The sequence below is a fragment of the Conger conger genome, chromosome 7 (genome assembly GCF_963514075.1).
Source record: "Conger conger chromosome 7, fConCon1.1, whole genome shotgun sequence".
NCBI lineage: Eukaryota > Metazoa > Chordata > Actinopteri > Anguilliformes > Congridae > Conger > Conger conger.
This window is the reverse complement of record NC_083766.1, coordinates 12,810,565-12,825,078: the sequence shown is the minus strand read 5'-3', so window position 1 is coordinate 12,825,078 and position 14,514 is coordinate 12,810,565. Positions and strand designations below refer to the sequence as shown.

Sequence of the window (14,514 nt, the reverse complement as noted above, 5' to 3'; positions counted from 1 at the left end):
TTGATGGTATGGTGGTGTCCTGCTGTTGTTTCTTCCTCTTGGTTCTCTTTGTTTCATGGAGTTGAGCCAAGGTGGTTTCATATGTCAGCAGCCACTGAAGCGCCATCTTCCCAGGCGACAGGGTTTATATTGAAGGACTTGAGGTCTTGCTTGCAGACATCCTCATATCATAGCTGTGGGCGGCCAATTGGCCTCTTGCCAGATGACAATTCTGCGTAAAGAATATCCTTTGCTTTTCATCCATCGTCCATCCACTGAACATGGCCCAGCCAACAGAGAAGTCACTGCATCAGGAGAGAGTACATACTGAGAAGCTGTGCTCACTCCAGGACTGCAGTGTGATCCTGTCCCTTCACATGATGCCCAGTATGCACCTCAGGCAGCGCAGGTGGAAGCTGTTTAGCCTCCGCTTTTAATGCGAGTATGTGGCCCAAGCTTTGCTGTCATACAGGAGTGTGCTGATGACACAGGCTCTGTACACCTGTACCTTTGTGTGGGCTATGAGTTGTCAGTGCCCTGTCCCATCAACTTGGTTTTATTCAGGCTGAAGTCCTGGCATGCTTGGGTGAACCGGTCCCTGAGTGTATTTACAGGATGTCTCTGAGATCAGCATGTCGTGTTAGGATCAGGTCCAGCTGGTGCCAGTGACCAGATCATGGGTGTCACCAGGAGACTTTGTCACGGGGTTTAGTCTGAAAGTATGAGCTGGTAATGCAAAGTTTGTGGGATGTGCAGAACCCATTCTCATTCATTTTACCAATGCCCTGGTGTCCCAAGCAAGATGGCCAGGAGTCACGATCTGCGCCAACTCTTAAATTGAAGTCACCAAGCATGTAAAGTTGTTAGGAATGTTTTTTACAGTCGCCTCAAGCTCATCATAAAACTTGTCCTTTATTTCTTGCTAAGAGTTGGGGCGTACACACTCACCAGGTGGACAGGTCCCATGGTTGTGTTCAGGCAGAGGGCTAAGATTCTCTCTGAGCTGCCTGTGGGTGGTACTATTGCTCCCATAAGTGTATTCCTGACAACAAAACCCACTCCATATTCCCTGGTTTCCTCAGGTGACTTCCCCTGCCAGAAAAAGGTGCAGTCCTTTTCTCTTAGTGAGCTTGATGAATGGAGTCGGGTTTCCTGAAGGGTTGAGATGTCAATTTGTCGCTTCTGGAGTTTGTCGTTTATGACTGCAGTCTTGCGGACACCACTTATTTCTTGCAGGTTGTGTTAGTCCGGGTGTCATGGTCCTGACGTTCCAGAATCCCAGATGTAATACTGGAGTCTTTACTTTCTTTGTTTTGTTTGGTGCACAAATTTACAACCCACTAGTTAGGATAAATCCCTAAGCTCCATGCACCTGTGACAGGGCCGAATTTAAGTCGTTGAATTCCCGGTTACCCAGTAAGCTTCCCGTAACCAACCATAATAAATAGTCTGATGAATGGATGAAGACGTGAGGTTCAGTAGATACAAAAATATAATTATTTCTTTATTTTCTCTTCCAGATAAAATATACAGGCCATAAGCAGTAACAATGTGGGCCTACAAATATGTAGCCTATTGCTAGCCAGGCTGACTTAGTTTACTAGGACAAATGCCCTGACCTCCTGAGTGATAGGATTTCTCTATAGAGCAGACAAAAGGTTTTACACAGCAAACCAAAATGTTTTACGCAGCAAACCAAACAAAAGTAAACTTAACCAAACTAAAGAAAATAACACAGCACACCCATGCAAGTCAGAGAAATAAAACACCACTAGAGCAGAGGGAAGCCAGCAAGCAAAAAGGCCACCAACAATTACATACAGTCAATCACTAATAAACAAAAGAACATAGCGATGGCTAGTAGCCACTTCCAGCTATCCGAGTTACGGCTAATGGCAGGAAAGGGGAGATGCAACCTCTAGCCAGCGAGGAGAGCGGGCCGCACAGCGGACGATAGGAACAGAACAGCAACAGCCACAACCGCCACACAGACCCGTGCGACAGCTAGAGAGACGCCAGGAACCCAGACAGAGGACCACTGCGTACGAATACTGAATGCAAGATTGTCGAGCAACAAGCAACAAGCTGACAAACACAAAAGTAACGAGGCAGCCCAGCAATAAGATCCCGGAAATGCAGCATGCCACGGCGGCTGTAACCCGATGGCCACCGGTACGGAAGATTGAAAAGAGGGGCGAGAGGCCGCAACAAAGTTGTCCCGGAAAAAGGCGGATGTCTCCCGTGCAACCCTGCGCCCTATTCATGGAATAGGCGGGGCAGGGAAGAGAGATTCAACCCACTGGTGCAGGTGAGAACTCTTCCTGTTACACACCCAATAAAGCAGGCAGGCTGTGGCAGGACAACACCTAAATGGCTGGCACCCATCTCTACGCAAATTGAGAAAGGACTTAGAACCGGTAACTGCTACCTCCCGTGTTGTGCTTCCACTGCACAGTGGAGCTGGACAAAGTGTATGGAGGCCCTGTGTTTCCCAGGCAGCAGGGCTCCCCTCTCCGCCTCCCTGGCGTGGTCCAAAGGAACGGCAAACCAATACATTTGGCGTCAGTTCAGCTGCCGGAGTTGCCAGAACAATACTTCAAAGCATTTAACTGCCTGACGGAGTCCAAGCTGTGTTTTTAGTTTGCTCCCTTAGCCTTTTCTGTTCCAGAGGATACCCAGAAGGCAGCGTGCGGTGCTATTTCACCCATAGGTGGGGCAGTGGTTGGCGGATGCCAGGGCGTATACCACTCGCCGGGGGGCCTGTACGTCGCGCCTCTGGGATCCACTGCTGCTCTGAGATCCCCATGCAGTTCAGCCTGTGATCGCAGTTACCATATGTTGCTGTGGGGAGGCACTGCCAGAGTCTTGGTGGTGGAGAGGCTATGTACTGGCAGGGGGAGGCTTACACACTCGGCTCCCGTCTCCACTCCTCAAGGTTGGAGAGCTAGCCAGTAGCACGCACATAAAACAGGTCGCTGAAAGCAGAAGTGCAAAGCTACTGTTCAAGGCAACTGCAATCTTCGTATCACACACGCCCTCTGTTTTTCAACGTATCAACATACCAGATCCAAACAAAAGGTAGTAGTTGGGGTGGTGGAGGGCGAGCGCAACTTGTGCAGAATCAAGTGAGCAAGCAGTGGGAGCACAGGCAATTAGCTGCTCTGGGAAGGTTTGAAAAACAGGTTACAAAACAAGTCATCAGAGCAAGACAATCAAATGCACAACTAATAGAACAGGTCACAAGAATACATCCCTCTTCAATAAGCACAGATATCATGAGACAGACAAAGCAGAGCAGACAATAGTATACAGACGAGGGGACAATATCATACAGAATATTACACAGTTACGCAACTAAATTAGTCATACAAATCATAACAGTGAACAAATAGCACTAACATGCAAACAGGGCAACAGTGAAGTTGGCACAGGTAGCTGGTAATGCTGATAGACCTGATAGCTTTTGAGCCAGGATTTAACGCTGCCAGTGAACAAGTGGTAGGTGGTGCTATATCTTATCTGTAAAGGAAGGGTATTCCAAACCTGAGAGGTTCTCACTGCCAAGGCTGTTTGGCTAAAGGTGCTTCTCTTTTGTGGTATAATAACATCCCCTCTTACGGCAGATCTTGTGTATCTGGTACAGTTTTCTGAAGGATGAAACTGCTAAGTGGAGGAGGTGCAAGACCACAAAGGACTTTGGATATCAGACAAGTATTACCAAAAGTAATAACATTTTCCCATCTCAGCAGGCCTGCAGTGATGATGGGTTTCACATGTAGTTAAAGGACACATTCTCAGCTTTTATTAAAGAGTATTTATGCATTCAGATTTCACCAGGTAGAAAGTACAGCACTTTTTATATATATTGGGCAACATTGGCTCAGGTGGTAACTCCCTTCCTGGGAGTGTCCCTTCCTTGGTGCCTTGCATGGCTGCCAATCACCGTTGGTGTGTGAGTGTGTGTATGAATGGGTGAATGAGAAGCATCAATTGTACAGCGCTTTGGATAAAGGCGCTATAAATGCCAACCGTTTTTATACATAGCCCATTTCAGGGCACCACCATTGAATTGCCAAAAAACATGTCAGTCCAAAACATTATGGAGCTCACTGTAAACACTTAACTCCAATTGCTTGTGACACTGATTTTGTATGTCTATTTACAGTATGATTAGATGTGTTATTATTTGTTGGTGGTAGTAAGTAGTAAGAGCAGTCACAGCCACAACAATGTGGTCACAACTGAAACACCTGTTGTTTGATTATTCATTTTATTCTAAATTTTAGCCAATCAAAAATATTGTGCTGGTGAGGGTTTATATAATCTATCAAATTCATAGGGTCTAACGTGTCAATTTTACAGAGAAGATTGGATAGACTCCATTTCATGAATCTACATTTTTATTTGATTTAAAAATGCAGGATACCCGATTGAAATTCAACAGCATTCAAGAATAATTTTTAAAAATTATCAAGGGGGTGAATTAAAATGATCGCTTGGGTGTATGCAGGGTATTCTGTGTAGCAGGGTATCCACCATGTTTCGGTTCTGACATCAGTCATCATCATTCTGGTTCTGAAAAAATGACAATACTGCACTGCACATCAAGTATATTTGTGCATCTTAGATAAAGTGTAACACAGTGTTGATTTTTGGAAAATGAATACAGATGTCTCCCTTTTCCAACCCTCATTTTGCATTACTTCTGTAGAATGGTCCATATAGAATATATTTATTTGTACACGACTGCATTAGACTGTAATTATTTGAAATGCATTACAGCACATTTCACTTATCAAAATCATGGTACTGTACTGACATCTAGTGGCCATTTCTGTATTTTCAGTTTGCTTTCAACAGACTTTGGTTTTACACACAACACACAGGTGTGTTCTGTGATTAATTTCATATGCACTACAATTTAATTTCATATGCACAAAATAGCGGTAAGGAGGCATCTAAACTTATTACTGAAGGAGAACCATTCAAGTTTGTTTTTTTTTATTGTTTTTTTTTTATTCAGAAACGTACGTGATAGCCTTGCAAGAAATGCGGGCCTGTGCAAATCTTTAGTGAGTGGAGCGCGGTATTTGCGAGCTGGTAAAATGTAGTTTCCCTCCAGGCCGTAAACGAATCGTGGTGTAAAGTGGTGGAAGGTTCTTATCAGCGGCACTGAATACATATATAAAAAAATAATCTGGATGAGGCGTAGGAGTCCCAGTGGTTATCGACAAAATCCCTAAAAACTGCAAGTATCCAACCCCCATACACATAATTAAACAATATGTAATTACGTTAGTCTTGGTTTTCAGCGAAATTCCATCCAAGTTCCTCTTTGATTAGCAAGTTAATTGTTCGCAGCAACTCAGCATACAAAGTAAACACTGGAGGTGTGCACAACACGCAGACGGCACATTGCCTAGAATGAAAGATAAAGGGGCATAACTGCAATTTCGGCTTTACTTTTATTTTTTCGCTGGAATATTCTGGTTCAATCTTTTCAAGAAATCTCGCGGTGTTACATTGCCATAACGTCGCGAGATTCCGAATCGAATGTTGAAGGGGGCGTATGCTAGCGATGTACAGTGTGGTAGTGACGTAGATATCGGTTTTAATCATTTTTAACTTACTGTAATCAAAGTGATCCATGATAAAACAGTACATATTGACATAATGTCCGATGAAGAGGTCCCGTCCACCTCCCGGGAGCCTGAACACGAATCGGAAGAGGTGAGGGGCGAGTTTGCGCACTACGTTTTATATACAGCCTCCCTGAAAAACTATTAGACGGTGCAGAAGTTTGGTCCTTTTTGTTCATTTCGGGAAATATGGCGGGAAGGAGGCTTGACACATCTGTACACAGATGTTACCCTACGTTGAAAAGGCGAAAGTAGTTTGACCTAGCTATTTGCATATTGAATCATTTGACATGTATTCTCAATGTAATTGTTAGCTCATGCATAAACGGACTGGCTGTGAGAATTTTAAGCAAAAAGTCGTCAGCCAGTGGGTATCGTTAGCTCAAAAGCAAAGGCAGCCTCGACAGCGCGATTCAGGTTTCTGCAGGCATGAGCTAACGTTAGCTAGCTAGCTAGTCAGTTAGCTATATAAACACGCCAGCAAGCTGCTATGTTGCTAATGGTTAGAGACTGTGTTAGACGGTTAGCTTGATCGCTAGCTAACTTATCTAAGACAAATATAACACGTGTTACAGATATCGCAAGTCAGCAATTACGAAGGAGCTGTCATTCACTTAGCTAAGGTTAGCGTCATTGTCTGGCTAGCTAACGTTTGCACCAAGCACACATTCGTTCTGTAACGTTACGTTAACGTTACCGGTCTGCTTTGCGATCTTCCATTATATTACTGTAAGTTAGTCTAATGTATTCGTGCATTAAAAAAAGCAACTTTTAGTAGCTATTAAATGTCGCGCCTTCTGTGAGTGGTTCGAACAAAACGTGTTTTTACCTTATAATTATCTAACGTTCGCTATTAGGTTTAATAGCCTATTTAAACGTATTAGAATACATAACGTTTGATTAATTACAAAATAACTACTCGCAGTGAATCAAAGCATTTGGATACTAACTCACCTTAAGAAACCCCTCATAGCCAGCACCACCAGCTAGCGCTAACTTACATGTTTGCAACATTACCTGAACATTGATGCATAGCTAGCTGGTAATTACCTGAACAAATATCAGTCAACAGAAACCTAACGTTAACAACGTTGCCATCGTGTTTTACTTTTACATAGTCACGAAGCAACTTGGATTTTTCGAAATCGACTCTCGAAAAGAATAATCCATCATGTTCTAGTACATTAATGTAACATAGTTGCACTGAAACACATTGTCCATTTTTTTGTCATAAGTTTGCAGCTGATAATATTTTATGGATAAGCAGTTTCAATGGTTGACACTTGTTTGCATGCAGAAGGATGATCTTCCGTTCGTGCTCAAGCCGCCCCCCAAGGCAGCAGCGAAAGTGGAAGGAGAAGTCGACCCAGAGTATGAGGAAAAAAGGGTGAGTTCTTTTTTTCCATGTCCGAGTTTAAATTATGTGTTTTTTTTTTTGTTTTTTTTTGTTTTGTTTTTTTGTTTTGTTTTTTGTACTGGAAGTGCACCTTTGAAATTATTAAGTAGCATATGCAACACAATAACCTTTTGTAATTTTCAGATGAGAACATAATTGTATACTGTTGTTTGTGACGTTGGTTTGCTTCTTTGGTCTGAAATATATAGTTAGTTTTGTCTAAATGGTCATTAATAATTTGAAGTCAATTGCATATTTTTATGCATTGCGTTGGGTCAGTTGCGGTGCTGAGCGTAGCGTGGTTGCCCCCTAGTGGTATCTTCGAGACACTATAATTTGACATTGTTAATTTTATTCTTAACTCCCACCAGTGTTACATATCGTGACTGCAGAGCAAAGTCACCCCTTAAAGTCATAACATTTGGCTTCACAGTCTGGATACAGATACCTTTACTAACTTGATGCTGAGAATTATGCTTTCTTTATAATGTATTTGGGAAAAATACTTGGAAGATTGAATTCTGGGGAGGTATTTGAACATACTTCAAATGCATTTGGACAGAAAATTAGTTTTTAAAAAAAGAAGGAAAAAAAAGTATTTGCCCCCTTCATATTCCTATATTATAGCATATTTTTAGATCTTCAGACAAAATGTAATATAAGACAAAGGAAATCGAGTAAACACAAAACACATTTTTTAAATGACCATTTCACTGACTTAAAGTTATCAAACACCCAAATCACCTTTTTGAAAAAGTAATGGTTTTATCACCTTTAGCTGCAATAATTGCAGCCAAACAATTCATACTATTTGAAATTAGTCTTTCACCTCACTGTGGAGGAAGTTTGTGCACGTAGGACTTTATTAATTGGAATTTGTTCTGAGGGGACATGTGATTGGTTCTATCAGGCGCCCAATCAAGAAAGCGAGGAGGTGAGATCATTCACAGTGGGAAGTGCAAGCGTGATCTCCCGTTAGGACCTATATTATGTTTGCTCAACAACACTTTTTTCCCTTTTGTTGGTGCTGTAAAAAACCAAATTACAGCACAAGAGGAATTAAGATCGCCTTTCCCCAGCCCCCCCCCCCCCCCCGGACTCAGCAGAAAAATATGTTGTATAACTTTTAAGAGTGAGCAAAACAAAGAGAACAGGAAAGCCTCAAACCCAAGTCTCCTGTGTCAGAGACCTTGATGTGAGCCAGCACACTGAATATACTGGATGCTGCCACCGGCATACTAGACTTTTGTCCACGCAGGCTGAAACCTGACTCCACCTCTTCTTTCTTCTTATTGGGCGTCTGATAGAACCAATCACATGTAATGCTGCCCACAGAACACATTCCAATAAATATAAGTCATATGTGCAAATTTTAGCCCTCTCTTCTTGGCAGAACTGATTTAAGGAAATCAGGAAGGGGGGAGGGGGGGTACTTCCAAGGAAGTTGTGCCTTCTACAGTGTATGCCCCTGAAAGCGATTGACCTTCTCTGCGTTTCTGAACCCTCAGAAAACAGATCGGGCAAACAGGTTTGAGTTTCTGCTGAAGCAAACGGAGCTGTTTGCCCACTTCATCCAGCCCGCGTCGCACAAGTCCCCCACGTCTCCGCTGAAGGTCAAGCTGGGCCGCCCTCGTGTGAAGCAGAACGAGAAACAGAACCTTCTCTCCGTCGGAGAGTGAGTCTGCTTTAGGAGCCGCCATTTTACTTCTCTTATCGCTTTTCATTGTCAGTGTTCGATGCCAGCGATCTCTACTATTGATTTGGGACTGACCTGGGTTGAAATTTAAGCCTGCAAGGAGGAGCAGATGGGCAGGCAGTGAGGTGTACACTTCATTTCACTTGTTCCAGTACACCAGACAAGCTTATTCAAGTGCAGAAAAATATTTGAATCAAATGGTAAATGGTTGGTATTTATATAGCGCCTTTACCCAAAGCACTGTACAATTGATGCTTCTCTTTCTCCCATTCACACCAACGACGATTGGCTGCCATGCCTGCAAGGTACCAACCAGCCAGTCAGGAACAATTAGGGGTTTGGTGTCTGGCTCAGGGACACTTCGAACCGACAACCCTACGACTTGCCAGACGACTGCTCTTACCTCCTGAGCCAATGTCACTCAAATCACATTAACTATTTCAGACCAGGTCTGATTTGGGAGAGCATTCTCCTCTGAAGTACTCAGTGTCAGTCGCCCCTTTTGATCGAGCTTGCACAGTTGTAAGTCGCAAGAGGACACTTCAAGCGTAACTTAACAAACGGACATGCACCCGATCTACCAGGAGAGGTCGCTAGAGAGTGATGAGAAGCTGGCATCCCGGCTGACTAAAACCCTCCCACCCCTGGGTGATACTACCACCTATTGTGTGTTGCCATGTGCCGCTGTCAGCACTGTCAGACTGTGTCCATGCAGTGCCCTCAGTAATGTTTGGGACAAAGACCCATTATCTTCTTGAATTTCCTCTGATTTAGCATAATTTTAGATTTGGAATCACACAAGATGCGGTTAAAGTACACATTCTCAGATTTTATCAAAGAGTTTGTTCATACATTTTGGTTTCACCGTGTAGAAATTACAGCTGTATCTGTGTCTTATACATAGTCCCCCCCCATTTGAAGGCACCGTAATGTTTGGGACACACGGTTTCAGATGTGTTTGTAATGGCTCAGGTGTGTTTAATTGCCTCCTTAATGCAGGTATAAGAGAGCTCTCAGCACCTAGTCTTTCCTCTGGTCTTTAGATCACCTTCGAAAACTATTAATGCTGTTTATCAACATGAGGACAAAGCTGTGCCAATGAAAGTCAAAGAAGCCATTATGAGACTGAGAAACAAGAATACAGAATGGTTAGAGACATTGGCCAAATCTCAGGCTTACCAAAATACCAAATCTTAGGTTTACCAAAATCAACAGTTTGGAACAGAATTAAGAAGAAAATTAGCACTGGTGAGCTTAATAATTGCAAAGGGACTGGCAGGCCAAGGAAGACCTCTACAGCCGATGACAGAAGAATTCTCTCCATAATAAAAAAAAATCCGCAAAAATCTGTCTCACAGATTAGAAACACTCTTCAGGACTCAGGTGTGTTTGTCAGTGACCAATGACCACCACTGTCTGCATTGACTGACTGCATGAACAGAAATACAGAGGCTACACTGCAAGATGCAGACCACTGGTTAGCTGCAAAAACAGGATGGCCAGGTCACAATTTGCCAAGAAGAACTTAAGAGCAGCAGTTCTGGAAAAAAGGGTGTTGGACAGATGAGACAAAGGTTAACTTATGTCGCAAAGTATGGGGGAGAGAAGGAACTACCCAAGATCCAAAGCATACCACCTCATCTGTGAAACATGGTGATGGGGGTGTTATGGTCTGGGCATGTATGGCTGCTGAAGGTACTGGCTCCCTTATCTTCATTGATGATATAACTGCTGATGGTAGTAGCAAAATTAATACTGAAGTGGATAGACACCTATCTGCTCAAGTGAATGCCTAAAAAACGAATCGGCCAGAAATTAATTCTACAGTAAGACAATGATCCCATACATACTGCTAAAGCAACATAGGAGTTTTTCAAAACTAGAAAATGGTCAATTCTTGAGTGGCCAAGTCAATCACCCGGTCTGAACCCCATTGAGCATGCCTTTCATATGCTGAAGAAAACATGAGGAGAATAGCCCCTGAAACAAGCATGAGCTTGGCAGAGCATCACCAGAGAAGTCACCCAGCAACTGGTGATCCATGAATCGCAAAAAAATACACAACAAAATACTAACCATGACTACTTTCATTTACATAACATTGCTCTGTCCCAAACATTATGGTGCCCAGAAATGGGGGTGACTATGTATAAACACTGCTATAATTTCTACATGTTGAAACCAAAATGTATAAAAATGCCCTTTATTCAAATCTGACAATTTGCACTATAACACTGTTTTTTCTTTACAAATCTCAAATTGTGGAGTACAGAGACAAATAAATAAATGATGGATCTTTGTTCCAAATATTATGGAGGGCACTGTATATAATGTCACACGGTGGGGAGTGGCAGTACCTGCCCAATTCATTGTTAGGCCATCAGTCGGCCAGTCATGAATGAAGAATAGTCTCTCCCATGAAGTGGCTACAGAATGCAGCACGGTGACTGGTTGCTCTTACAAAGTGTGCTTATGTTACATTACATTACATTGTTGGCATTTGGCAGACGCTCTTATCCAGAGCGACATACAGTTGATTAGACTAAGTAGGCAATCCTACTGGATCCTACTCTGGAGCAATGCAGGGTTATGTGCGGATCTTATTGCGGCTACACCGGGATTAGAACCACCGACCTTGCGTGTCCCAGTCATTTACCTTAACCACTACGCTACAGGCCGTGTTATGTAACAGTGGCAGTACAGTACCTCAGCCCTAAAAGATTTAAATCTTACAAATCATGTTTCATAGTGTATTATATTCATCAAAGTGGAATTAATTTAATTTCTGTAAAAAAAATTACTCATACGAAATGTATTAAATGTATCTATATATAGGTGTACAAAGCTGTGCTTGTTTTTATAACTGGTCTTATTGTAACTAAAAACAGTTATTGTAATGTCCGAAGAAGTGACAGTACAGTTTTTGGAATGAGAATTTCTAGCACATAAACCACAATGGTATTCTTCATCTGAACTAAAGCTGAACCATAACTGCATCTAAACATAACTTTAGCCACATGGCGGTTTAGTCCACTGGACTAAACAAATAAAAAAATATACTCCTCTTTTGACCACAGTTGTTTTGAAAGTTACGCTGCTCCAACCACCAGAAATGCTGCTGATGGAACTTTTGGCAGCAATAGCGATAATTAACTAAATGCTTTTAATCAGCTCATTTATTGCACTAAAAGATCAGGATAATAAATAATAACATGGCATCAATAAATTGTGCGTTGTATGAATATTTAATGTTTTGACTGAGCTGAAAACTATTCTCTGAGATGGAGTGCCTCATTATTACATGCAAAGTATACAAACAACATTTGAATATAAATTATTTTCTGTTATGGGTTTGTTGCACACCATCTTATAGACTCTTAAGTGAGTTGCACTGCAGCTCTAATAGACTTAGACCTGTCGCAGACCTGTTCCTGGAGAGCTGCGGGGTCTGCTGGGGTCCCTAAACGTGGGTCCCCAAGCGCCCCTTCTAGGCCCAGGAGGGGGACTCTAGTCAGCCCCGTGGCTCTCCAGGCCCAGGGAGCGTGACTGCCCTGTTGAGGGGAAGCTGTCTGCAGTTTCAGCAAGTCCTTGAATAGATCATTGCATTTATATAGCGCTTTTCTAAACGCTCAAAGCACTTTACAGTGACGAGGGGGAAACTCGCCTCAACCAGCACGACTGATGTATCACCCACCTGGGTGATGCACAGCTGCCATTTGCACCAGAACATTCACCGCGCAACTAGCTGAGGTGGAGAAGGAGAGAACAATGTTTTTGCCAATTGAATCAGGGATGACTAGGTGGCAGATTGAAAGAGCTGTGCGTTCTGAGAGATATTAGTGTTCCTGCTCTGTCTGTGTGGTAATGCCATCCTTTCTGACTTTCAGTAACCGTCACCGACGCACCGAGCAAGAGGAAGATGAGGAGCTTTTATCAGAGAGCCGGAAGGCTGCTAATGTCCTGGTTCGATTCGAGGACTCGCCATCCTGTAAGATATGTGTGTGTGTGTGTGTGTGTGTGCAGTGCTGTGTAAAAGTATTTGCCCCCTTTCTGATTTCTTCTATTATTGTGTATTTGTCACATTGAATGGTTTCAAATCTTTTCAAGAAAATGTGACATTAGACAAAGGGAGCCTGAGTAAACACAAAACAGTAATTTACCATTTTTTTCCCCCAACTGAAAATCCATTTTGCATGTCGTGCAGGTATCAGAACAACAGGATCCAGTTGCATGACCACGAGATTCAGTTCAGTGTCTTTATTGTAAACTTGGCAAATTAAACAGGCAGAGGTCGATAGCCAGAAAACAGAATCAGCAGGGGATAGGCAGTTTGTTAGTAAGTGTCCAGGTTGAGGATCAATACACCAGCAAACAGAGATAGCAGGGATAATCGAAAACAAAGTAGAAGTCACAGACAAAGCGTCGATAACTAGTGGGCAAACAAAACAAAAACAGAATCCAGAAACAGAAGTCGAAAAGCCAAAATGGGTTGATAAACTACGGCTCTGGGAAAAGCAGAAGGCGGAAGTCGGAGACAAAGCAGAAATCAATCAGATATAAATGCTGGATAGTATGGTTGGAACACATAACAATCTGGCGATGGACAAGACTAACAAAGGGGTTTTTATACAATCAGGAAGTGAAGCACAGGTGAAATGAATGATGGGGAATGAATGAACTGACAGACAGACTGCACCCTGTGTGAGGGTATAGATTTTATGGACGTAATGCAAACCACATTTAACTTTTTGTACACTAAATGTAAAACAATTTTTCTGCGAAATGTAAAGAGCATGTTACATTTCATACATAAAATGAATTTTGTAGTGTGAGAAACATTAGAATAATTTTTAACCCCCCACCCGCCAGAACAGAAAAAGTATTTAACCCCATGAATTAATTTTCACAAGTGTGAAAATTAATACTCAAAATGAAATGTTTACTGTTCTTGAACCTATTCTACAGGCATAATCCTGGTCTCTTCTGAAAGGTAACCCCTTGGGGTTAGAATTACTCGACATATTACTAAAGCAAAGTTACAGAGGCCCAAATACAGTTCAAATTGGAAGCAAATTTGGTTTTTGAATAGATACCTGTAGCATAGTGGTTAAGCTACATGCCTGGGACCCGCAAGGTCAGTGGTTCAATCAGCGTTATGGTGCAGCCACAATAGCATCCACACAGCCATTGGGCCCTTGAGCAAGGCCCTTGACCCTGCATTGCTCCAGGGGAGGATTGTCTCCTGCTTAGTCTAATCAACTGTACGTCGCTATGGATAAGAGCGCCTGCCAAATGTCATTAATGTAATACCGATTGTTGTGGCTGTGGTTAGAAACACATGGAGGCACAGTCTCAACACTGGATAAATCCCCTTTCAAATTTGACAATATCACCAAAAATGAGCATTCTGCATTGGTTTTTCTAAGTTACGTAAGTCTAGGCAGTTTTCCAAAAGGCCGCCTGGACAACCAATTTATCCACCCCTGATACGACACAGTGAGAGCAGATCATTGAAGAACCACAGTAAACCTGTTTTCTTATGTTGTCTTTAGTTCTGTGAAATTCTATGAAAAATGTATGAAATGCTGGAGCATTACTGAATAAAGCTGATATGTTACATGAATGTAACGCACTGACTGTTAAAGGTGAGGTGAGGGTACCTATAGCATAGTGGTGTAAGGGACATACCCAGAAAGCATGGTCTATTATTGTATTTGTACTTGCCTGTTCTATATAAATAATGTTATTACTCAAAATGCGAGTAATAAGCAGTGAAAAATGAAGTCGCCCATGCCCCCGTGAAT

General features: G+C 42.5%; 1 protein-coding gene across 1 annotated transcript in view; it reads left to right on the top strand.

Moving 5' to 3' along the window:
• The first annotated feature begins 5,536 nt into the window (after positions 1–5,536).
• Positions 5,537–14,514, top strand: part of smarca1 (SWI/SNF related, matrix associated, actin dependent regulator of chromatin, subfamily a, member 1) — a 28,653-nt gene continuing 19,675 nt past the window's right edge. Inside the window, exons 1-4 of the mRNA XM_061248585.1 lie at positions 5,537–5,709; positions 6,916–7,005; positions 8,523–8,689; positions 12,598–12,698. Coding sequence (XP_061104569.1) covers positions 5,653–5,709; positions 6,916–7,005; positions 8,523–8,689; positions 12,598–12,698 — 415 coding nt within the window. The 5' untranslated portion in view covers positions 5,537–5,652. The remainder of the gene's footprint in view (positions 5,710–6,915; positions 7,006–8,522; positions 8,690–12,597; positions 12,699–14,514) is intronic.